At 42.0% G+C, this 11,380-nt stretch overlaps 1 protein-coding gene across 1 annotated transcript in view; it reads right to left on the minus strand.

Annotated features, from left to right (window-relative positions):
- LOC126400883 (chloride channel protein 2-like) overlaps positions 1 to 11,380 on the minus strand; it is a 230,559-nt gene that overhangs the window by 49,456 nt on the left and 169,723 nt on the right. The window contains exon 15 of the mRNA XM_050061878.1: positions 2,691 to 2,824. Within this exon, the coding sequence (XP_049917835.1) occupies positions 2,691 to 2,824 (134 nt within the window). The remainder of the gene's footprint in view (positions 1 to 2,690; positions 2,825 to 11,380) is intronic.

Here is an 11,380-nt window from a genome sequence, read left to right on the forward strand (position 1 = left end):
CAAGGTCGCTGGAATTTGTTTATGGTACAGACTGGAAGGGACGCTCAGTCCAACAACATCTGATACTGAGCACAGACATCAATGTTACATCAGACACAGTGATGTAGCACGCTGTATTCACACAGTAAAAAAAAAAAAAAATTGTGAGTACTTGGGACAACACACTATTTTCTGCTTCTTCCTTTTTAATCCAATTAAAGCTACTCTTTAGGGATTTAAGTTGTAAATTGTAAAATCCATTCAAGCTGAACTGTCTCAAACTTCTAAACTTAATAAAATGGCAGGAAAGTCTGTTTCCCCAACTTGTTTTAGTGTCTCCTTTTATTTAATCCAACAAGCTGATGGTGGTCAGCATAGACTGTATAACAGAGGTGGACGCAGCCACCAATTGGTTTATGGACTATCGTTTTGAGGCCTTGATTTTGGCATTTTGGCCATCGCCATCTTGTTTTTCTGAGCCAGATGTGACCATATTTGGACAAGAGGGTGGAGCTGTGGAGGAGCGAGGGGTGGATCTATCTGAGAACTCAATCAGGTCATTGCAGTTGCGACCACTTTAAGGCATCACCCACTTTTTTGTCTATTTTACTCTAAATAGCTCCATAGTTTACAAAATGGACATCATGCTCTATTGAAGAAAACATGAAAGTACCAATTGAGATCAATAACTCATTAGGAAAATGTATTCTATGGTAATACACTGAGTGAGAAGTTCATATAAACTTGTATACATCTGGGCTTCTTTTTGCAGCCATTGGAGTCGCCCCCCCGCTGGCCAATAGACACAATGCAGCTGTAAGGCACTTCTGCACTGGCTTCACTCTTCAGACCGTTTGACTTTCTCTAAATCCTTCACATTTACATACAATGCAGATGAGGGTTAAATGTGAGATCTGACACAGTTACAAGTTTAAGAAGTTTAATAGAAAGCCTCTGTGACAGAGGAGGGTTGACTTCCCGCTCCCAGTTTCTTTATCTGCATCACACATTAAGCACTCATACTGTATATAGAGAAATAAAGGCTTGAATGTGTTTCTGAATGATTAAAAACATCTCAAGCTGCATCATGAGATATTCAGGGTTCATTTTGACAGCTATTTGAGATTTGGTCTCAGTCTTGAGATGAAAATACTTAATAGTTTTAGCCACATTTTAGTCATTTAGTCCATACTGCTCGTCCGTGGTGATCGCAAGTGCACACATGAACGCAGTGCACAGAGAGGCAGTCAGAGCTACAGGCTACAATGAGGCTAAAAACAGAGTTCAAATGAGGTTTTTCCAAAAAGCTTTTTATGTCGGGGCTTCAGGACACTTGGATCACTACGGACGAGCAGTATGGAGATATTTTGTGGTTTCAATTATGTGTTTTTGGACGTTTGAATCTGGGGCGCCGTCAGCCTCCATTAGGTGGAGTTGTGTTGCTACCTCCTCTCCCCTTGGATCTCTGCAAGGGATGTGAGGACTCTAAAACTTCACCTGAGCCTCCCTCGGCATATGGGTGAGTAGATAATGGCTGAATTTTCATTTTTGGGTGCACTATCCCTTTAAGGGCTGATTTGCGAGCACACACTCACTCAATCATCATTTAAAGCTAAACATCTCTATTTATGGTTTTAAAAACTTTGACAGCACAAATAACTAATGTGAGACAACTAGGATTTGTCCCCAGGTTCATTGTAAACTCTGACTTACCCATCTGAGGCAGAAAAATAGCCTGAATTCTTTCTTCATCTGCAACATATTACTCTGGGGGTTTGGTTTGGTGATTAAAACGAAACATTACTTTTTATGTAACTAAACTAATCATGGATTTCAGCTTAGTTTTTATCATCAAGATCTATTTTAAGCTCATAACTGTCTTGTTTTTGTCATAGTTTTTGTCAACGACACTGGAGATATTTTACGGCTACCTTAGAATAGCAAAACAAACTGTAAACACAACATTGACATACTACTGTATACTACTATCCAAACGTCCAGCAGACACAGAGATGTCATAAGTGTAACTGTCTTTCTTTTGCAACTCTTTTGTAGTTTCTGCCCACCTGGTGAATGTAAGTTCACTCTCCTTTTAGCTCTGCTTTGGTCTCCACCAACTCCAGAGTGAAATACCTGGTTGATTAGCTGCTATGAAGTCTGCTGATTGGTGCTGCTTAGGTTGTGTACAGTGGATTTACCTACTGAAAGCAGCTGCGTGCTGTTGTTAACAAGGTTGTAGAGACTTGTGAGATGGAAAACCAAAACAATGAGCTGATGATTTAGATTTATTCAAATGAGACACGTGATTTAATCTGACCAGGTGCTCATTATCGACCTCTTTGTCTCCAAACTTTAATGATGAAAAGTAGAAACATAACGTAGAGTACATCAGACCCTGCATAGAGCAGTCCATGTTTATGATTGTGCACAGTTGCACTGAATCGATACAGTAATGTGTGGTTCTGCGTGCAGAAAGATTAGTGTAGTGATGAGTAAGCATTAGGCATTAGTTGGGAATGAGTGTGTATGTATTGTAAATATTAGATGTAAACTGCGAATAGTGCTAATATAGTACATAGAGGGAAAGTGTGGCGAGTTACTATTTCATTTAAGTATCATGATATACAGTATTTAATGTTTAAAGTTGTCACAAATAAGTAGTACAATACTCCTCTGTATGTACAGCATGTGCACGTGTGTTTATGTCTCACCAGCTGATTCCACCAGTGCCAGAGTCTTGAGGTGTCCGGTCAGCAGGACGTTATGCAGGTCTCTGTAGCAGCAGTTCAGGGTGATGTAACGCACGTCCCGCACCATGATGTCCTCCACACGAATATTATACTTCCTGAGAGGAGAAAAGGGAAAAGAGAAAAATAAATAGCGGTGAGGAGGAGGAAGAGGGAGATGAGAGGAATTTATCAAGTGCTTACAGATAAAAGGGATGGAGGTAAGTTTAAAAAAAAAGGCAAGAAGAGGAAGAAAAATGGATCCAATAAAGAATCAAATAACATTTCTGAATGTATACTTTGTTTTTTCTTTTTTAGAAAACTGACATTGACTATAATGCTTTGGTGATACATTTTCTGATGATTTATCACTCCACTGAAGTCAGTGAGCTACAGTTTCAGCTTGGTAAGTGCAGTTTTCATAAAAAATATATTACTCTATACCCTCTCTCCTTCAAAGCCGACGCTGACAGCACATCCTTCCTTCAGCTGACCGGTCAATCCAATAACACCATACACTGTCGACACGTCATGCGGATGTAAGCGGCGGTTACAGCTCGGCCGTGTGTATAGCACGGGGAAGTGGGTGACATTGTGTGAGCAGATCTTGCCTCAGCAGAATCGAACGCCCCGGTATACCAGTCATAAACACTCAGCTTTCTCTTCCTGCTCAAGCTTGCCAAAACCTGCAAACACGACAGCAGCCGCTCGATGGTTTCCGCTGCCAAGCCCCGCAGCCGTGCCAGGCCACAGGCTCCGGCCAAGCCTCCGCTCCTTGTTGTGGTGACAACTCAATACGCTGACCTCTCTTGGAATACAAAGTTAATTTGATGACCATCCACCCCCATCTCTGCTTCAATACAGCAGAGTACAAAGTTTGTCCAGGCCTGTATACAGCACCGGGAAGAGGCAACAATAGAAAGCTGTGCTACAACAATGCCTGTCACATCAGGGACTTGGGCCTGGATCCGAGTACACTTGACCCCAGAGTCAAGTTCGTTTGATTCATGTGAACACTGTGTACAGTCCCAGGGAATGGATCCATGAACTGCATCATGAATCCACTCTGTTGTATTGGCTTAGGATTAGCGATGACATAATCAAATGTCTTATAGACGATGACACAAGTGTACTAGCGTACAGAACAACATTACCAATGTGAAAGCTGAGCAGCAATGGAGTGGCAATGGGGGGTGTCAATCATACTCAGGCATGGTACGAATCAATTGTCGCTAAGATGAAAATAACTGTACAGAAAGGTTCTCTTTAGGTCCTCATGTGGTGCTGCAACACATCACTAAATAATCCATCAGATGCTCCCTATTAGTAGCAACAAAGGGTCAGTTCACCCATATTACCGAAATTATAAAATAATGACATCTTAAACCTATCATCAGACAAGAACATAGGAAACTGGAAGATTAGACGAAGCCCCAGATTACGCTCCATGACAACCTTGTTTTTTATATCCAAGGGTGTATTGAAATTTCTTTCTACACTACCTTCATGTGGAAACCAGAATGTGGTTGGATTTAGGAATGTTGGCCATCGCTACATGCCGCTCCACCACCCTGATCTCCACACCCCAAAGTCTGGGGTGTGCTTAAAAGAACTGGTGTATTATACATATTGTCAAACCTCTTGCAAATAGTCACACTCAAAAGGTGAGTAGATTGTAGAAATGAGGAAAATGGCACACGTTCTTTTCCTTAAAAGCATCCATGATATTGTACTCGTTTAACAGTTTGAAAAAGATGTTAAAGTTCTGCCTACTGTGCATTCTCAATACTGCACGCCTGACTACATGAAGTGGGTGTGCTTAATGGACAGTAGGTTACAGTTACAAAAGTTGCCAGACATAGCCCCTATCCTGTCAGTGTCAGAAAGTTGTGGAGAGAAGGAGTTTTATATGTAGTTTAATGACCTGAGAAGCATTTTGTTTGAAGAATACAGACCCCTTTACTTTTCGGCATGCTTTCTGGTTTTCTACCAAGAGGCTTTGAGTGGGCAACAAAGTACTAAATAAGGATACTGGCCTGGCTACTAGCCATGCAAACAGTGTTGCGTTTAATTGTCTAGGTTTTGAGATATTTGTTAACTAATTTCAATGGAAGTGAATGGACTTTTGTTTGTGGTGCTCACAGAATTAAAGAATGACATCACAGTCAACAGCTTTCCATTTTCATTGGAACTACTTTTGACAGGAAAAAAATATTCCCAATGCAAAGTCTTAAGTACGGTCAGGAGATTTTCCACACTAATGGGGACACTCTTTCGGGAAAGACATTTTTTGCTGCACAAATGGAATTCAATTTACCTTGATTGTAATGGGGTCTTGGTCGTGGATCTATCTACATGGCTAGTTACCTCTACAGGACAGAGAGAAAACTTGCAAGGACCTTATTTAGAATCAGTCAGGACCACTTTAATTTCTATTTGCAGTATGGCTATGTTCTGGGACCTCTCTGCCCTTCCATGTGCATACATACAAAGCCTGGGGCAGAGAGAGAGAGAGAGAGAGAGAGAGAGAGAGAGAGAGAGAGAGAGAGAGAGAGAGAGAGACCTCCCTGCCCTTCCATGTGCATACATGGAAAACCTTAAGGGGCAAGGACAGCAGCAAAGACCCCCCGAGAACAGAACAGAGCGCCATCGATGACAAACAGAAATAACATTGTTAAGTCAGACACAGCATGAAAAGGAGGAGCTGGGGTGGAGGCAGGTTGCAAAGCAGCCTGCCTCTACTGCAAACCTGTGAGATCACCTGTCAGTCACACAGTGCAGGCCAAAGTCCTGGTGATCAGCATTAAAGAGTTGTACCTGTTGCTCTTCGTCTTTTTTCTCAGACTAACTCTCCAGTTCCTTGTCTGTTTTTTCTTGACAAACCCAAAATGGAAAATATAATTCTTGTTGGGCATCAGAGGACATGACAGATCTACCAAGCACATACTTTAAGCAGTAGTAAATCATACAGATTTACTGAACTGGATAAAGGTTGAATTACGACTATGTTTATTCAGTCTGCCTTTTGAATGTACAGACATATATACATAAAAAGAGCCTTTGAAAAACATCACCCTTAAAGAACACGTCCTCTCTCTGATGCATTGGCAGCCTCTTTTCATTTGCTAAATGATCTGAGAGAATAACGTAATGCATGCCTCTGAACTGGCCACAACCGCTGCCAAGACTAATTTCCCCTGGGATATCAAAGGCAGTTGATGAAATCTGATTGGTTTCTTCTTAATTGAACCTTCGTCCCTGCAAGGCCTGGCGATTCATCTGATCAGTTTGAGGTATCTCGCTTTAAGCCTTAGCTTATAGATTTGGGCCGTGATAAACAGACTTATAGAGTTATAAATCCAGGCTTACAGATCATCCATATTGTCCAGAGCAGAGTGGATATGCCCTGGGTGTTGATGTGTGTGTGTGTGTGTGTATGTGTGTGTGTGTGTGTGTAAGTGAGAGAAGGAGAGCGGGGGTGTATGTAAGGGAAGGTGTGGAAGCCAATAAAAGGATGCTTGTAACGATCCAGGGAAAATATGATCATCTCCTGTGGCTTTGCTCCCTGTCAGACAAGCAGAGATGACAGTGGACGGAGAACGATTCAACAAACTATAATTGGCCATTATGAAATGCTAAGAAACGTACAGTGACAGATAGAGAAGACATGCACACACGCACACACATGCACAGTGATGTTATGTAATTGTTCCCACACTTTTTTTTAAATGCCACTTCAACGCTGAAGATGGATCTGTCAAGAGAGAAGGCAAGAGACTGGTCTGAATGAAAGGGGGAGAGAAGAGGCGGAAAAAGGTTTTCCTATGTGCTCAGAGGAGAGAAGTGTGTAACAGCATGCCTGTAGTGTGTGTGTTGAGATCTGCAAAAGCTATACATAAATAAAAGATAAGAAATCCAATTCTTTCCATGTCCGTGTGGGTGTGTGAGCAAATGCACATGCCGTCATATGTGTGTGTCGTGCGGCAGGCGTTACACAAGTGTTCCTATGTGTGTGTGCGGGTGGACGGCTGCGTTGGTGTGAGATGGATAATTTCCAGTTTCAGTGACAAACACATTCAGTTCGGAGGGGGTAACTGTACCTGCAGTCTCACCCCCCCCCCCCCCCCCCCATGTCCCCCTCTGCTGCCCCTCCTCCGCTGTTGTATGCTGCAGTAACAGTAACTGACACACACACACACACACACACACACAAAGGCCTGGTGATTGAGTTTGTTGCGAGAGGCAGAAAGGGCAAAAAAGTGAATGAAGTATGGAGGGAAGTCGGAGCGTTCTGCACAGTGACTCAAGTTCATAGTGTGTATGTTATTAAATATAGATGATTCAAGGAGATTACATTTTTGTGTGGGTGTTTGTGTGTGTGGACTGCATATTTACACACAAGCACACACACAAACACACTGAGGAGACTCCTGACAGTTTCTCAATCATCTTTATGCCTCGCCGACTTTGAACATTTCGTCTCGCGTGTCATTATGTTGAGATAATTTGATATGTTTTTTGATGATAGATGGTCGTGTTATGATTTATTTTTGCTTGGCATGCGTGCACACACACTCAAACGCTATCTGTCTGTCTCACACAAACACACATGGGAGGCTTTCTGACAGTTTCTCAATCATATTTATGCCCCGGCAACTTTTTAACATTTGGAAACTTTGTGTTTATCATTAAGTTTAAATGATTTGCTTGTGGTCTCGTGTTGTGATGACAAACAAACACACGCACGATTTCTCATGTTTTTCTGATTACATTTCTAATTCAATCCACTAGAGTATGTTAAAGCTTTGATTATTAATAATTTATGAGATTTAACAGACACGCAGAGATACATTTACATGACTGGTAAAGGATAATAATCTCATTTTTTTAGCTAGTTATGCTAATATTGAACTCTTCTGTGACCTGGAAACACTGCAGCGTTGCTAAAACAAACTCTGTTTACAGGTTGTAATTTATCTTAAAACAAAAATGACCTCTGCCTACACGTGTGTTTTAGCTCCGTTTAAGAGTTAATGATATAATGCCTGAAAATGTGTATGACGTGACCAGTCATCTGCATGCCGATGTAAAGAGGAAGCAGTTGTCTAATCTGTGGTTGCTTGCCTGGTTACAGAAAATACTACTGAGATATCAAATTTGTATTTTTATTATTATAATTATTCGTGCGAGGTAGCTAGAATGCTAGAATATTCTGTGTTGACTCATAACTCTCATAACATCATACATGCATGAAATCACTGAATCGATCAATAAACATTTGATAGTACGTCCTTGGCATCAAACGTCCCAGGAGGATTTCAATTGCTGATTGGCTATTGCGGCACAGGAGTTCAGATTTTTCAACTCTCACGAATAAGCGTATGACACGAAATTAAGCAACTCGCATCATTCACACTGCTTAATTTACGTATTTCCATATCCATTGCACCGCCCAGTGGGAATTGGCGTCTTTACATTGACTTTATGTGTAATTCACTGGCATAAACTGTTTCATTTGCGCCCAGTGTGAACACAACATAAAGCGATCAAGGTGGCAGAAAACAGTTTGAGAATTGTTGCCTAGCAAATGCAGTAACTTATCACAGTCATGCAGAGTGCACTGGACGATGCGTCTGCTGGTGTTTTAACTTACTCTTTAGCTTTCTTTTTTTTTTCGCACTTTGAGCACCTTTTTGAATTGATCCTAACCTATGGACCTTTGGGTGGCTTTCTAGCCCAGTTACATTGGTGTGCAGGTATCTCCAGAGGGGTAACGTTACCCACACAAGAAGGCTAAAATCACAAGAGGTATGTAGACATAGCTGTAATGTTTTGGCCCGACATGTCGTGACTGATGAGACCCAATCAGAAAGTGAACAAGGTTTTTCTGCATTGCTGCTTTGTCTCCACCCATCCAGAATAATGGATGTAGCTACTGTGACATCATCCACTGCTTTGGGGACACCCATTTTGAAGCCTAGTGGGCTGCTTGTTTAGTCATTTCTTATTTTTGTGCAGATGTTTTTGTTCTGAACACTCATGGAGGCGTGTCATCTTCAAAATGGCCTCTAATTGTGATCCACTGCTGTCACCCACCTGCATTCACTTATCAGTCATGATTGGGTGACACCGCCTACCAAGTTTATAAAATGTTTGCTTGACTTCTGTCCACCCTTTTGTACCCTAAAGAAGACCTGAGGGTTGAAACCAGTCCTGTAGACAAACGTTGATGCAAAAAATCACTGGAGTTTGCCTTTAACAAAGTGAGGACATTTTAAATCTCCTGACCAGAGTCCAATTCAATTTGCATACCATACCCGCCCTGCACCTGCACAGATCAGGGCCAGATTGAGTCTGATAGTGCAATTACAATGGAAAATGTACCTAAGGCTATGGATGATTTGTTTGTTTGTTTTTATGTGCCATTTATGAATCTGGTAATTTAAAAGCAGAGCTGGAGCATGAGAGTGCTAAACTAGCTCAGACGACGGGAGCTCTGAATGTGACAATGGTCACGATACAGCCTAAGGAGAAACTCCCCAAAATCCCTCCAAAAGTTGGGCCTGTTGACGGGACCTTACTTCATGTAATCACGTTAACTGCTTAACATTACTGCTGCAAACATGCAACATGTTTTCCTGGACACATTTCCTACCTGGGAGTCCAGAAGATGTCACAAGCTTTGCACTTTCCTGGAAAACCTCGACTAAAATGTCAGAAATCTATGAAAATATAATCCAAGTTGCATTAAAATCTTTTAGAGCAAGTACTATTAACACATCTCGTAATGATCCCATGTGCATGTGTCCACTGTGTGATTAGTGTTTTCTATATTATATAATAAGTAAAGATAATAACCAACTATTCAAACCGCTCACTGAAAACACGTCTGACATAACACACAGCTTTCTCTCTCCTCTTCACTCTCTCAGACACACAGGCAGGACAGGAGAGCGAGGGCGAGATTGTGAGGCCATAAGGTCGCAGAGGATAATAGGGAGAGAGAGAGGAGTGGAGAGCAGCAGAGATAGAGGAACAGAGGAATAGATAACGAAGAGATGGATAGTGTGGGTCAACCGAGGTCCTGATGTAGAAAGTGAAAGACTCAAGTAGCAGACAGAGACAAAACTCTTCAGGGGATGACCACAGAAACTGATGAACAGATGGACTATGAAATAAAATGTTTCCTCATTACTTCAAATTTGTGGATGACGCATCCAAACTATTATCTCCACCTAATGATTTGCCAACATCCATAATAATAATCGTCTCCAAACAATTAAACGAAAAGTGCTTCTGCGTGGTTTCACTGAGCTCTGAGGACATGAAGCAGCTGGTAATCCCATTCAGTATTGTGTGGTTGGTATAAATTATTAATGGGAGTGAAAGCATTTAAAAGCCATGTGATGGTGAACCATTGAGCCAGGCACTTCCACCCTCGTTTGTCTTTTTTTAAAGCAAATTCCTCCGTGATTCGTGGTGTACCCTGAAGGAAGGAAAGATGGAGTTCAAACACCTAAATTAAAAGCAATATTCAGAAGCATTAAGACTCACTGTGTACTCAGCTTTACCTATTAACACATTAGATTAAGACCGGCAACATTTACACAGTGAGCCATTATGTGTCTAATTAAACTTCCACAATGAAAGAAATGAGCCGCTGCAGAGCAAACAAACAAAAACTTTCAACAACAGTCAAACAAAACCGACCCGGCTTTAGTTAGAGATTATAGCTGATATGGTGTGCTTCAGGTAAGAATATATATATTACCATACTCACTACATTACATGCAAGCATTGGCATAAGGTAGTTACCACGGGCCTGACTAGTTCCTGGTTATAAGGTGCACCGAGGCAACCTGAGCCTTCAAGAACTCAATGGGGCTGTGGAAAACAACTCTGGAGGCCAATTCAAAGCCAAATGCACAAGTTACCATCAAGTACGGCAGTTACCAAGGTGATGCACTGTCCCCGCTACTGTTCTGCATAAGCCTGAACCCCCTCAGCCAACTCATCACAAAGAATGGCTACGGATACCAGTTCTGAAGAGGAGCAACCAACGGTCACCTCCTCAACATGGATTACGTTAGCTGCATGCCATCGAGTCACTGATCCACCTCACCAGGATCAACAGCAATGACATCAGATTGTCATTCGGATGAGACAAGTGTGGTCGGATGGTGTCCAAGAGAGGGAGGACGATCAGAACCAAGGGGGTTGAGCTACCAGAGGGCAGAATGCAGATGTTTGGGACAGCTACAAGTACCTTGGAGTCCTGCGGGCAAATGGGAACCACCAAGAGGATGCAAGGAAGTACGCCACAGCCAAACACCTACACAGAGTAAGGCAGGTCCTGAAAAGTCAGAGCCATCAACGCATACGCCCTGCCAGTCATCAGATACCCTGCTGGTATAATAAGCTGGCCAAAGGAGGAGATAGAGGCCACTGATATCAAGGCAAGGAAGCTTCTCACAGTGCACAGAGGGTTTATTTTATTTTTTATCTTTTGTATCTTACTATATAATGATGAAAACTCTGTGTGTGTCTGTTCCACGTTTTTCTCCTCACTGACTTGGTCAATCCATGTGAAATTTGGCACAGTGGTAGAGGGTCATGGGAGGATGCCAATGAAGCAATATTACATCAATTGGCCAAAGGGGGGCGCTATAGCAACC

Source organism: Epinephelus moara, chromosome 2 (assembly GCF_006386435.1).
Source record: "Epinephelus moara isolate mb chromosome 2, YSFRI_EMoa_1.0, whole genome shotgun sequence".
In the NCBI taxonomy this organism is placed as follows: domain Eukaryota; kingdom Metazoa; phylum Chordata; class Actinopteri; order Perciformes; family Serranidae; genus Epinephelus; species Epinephelus moara.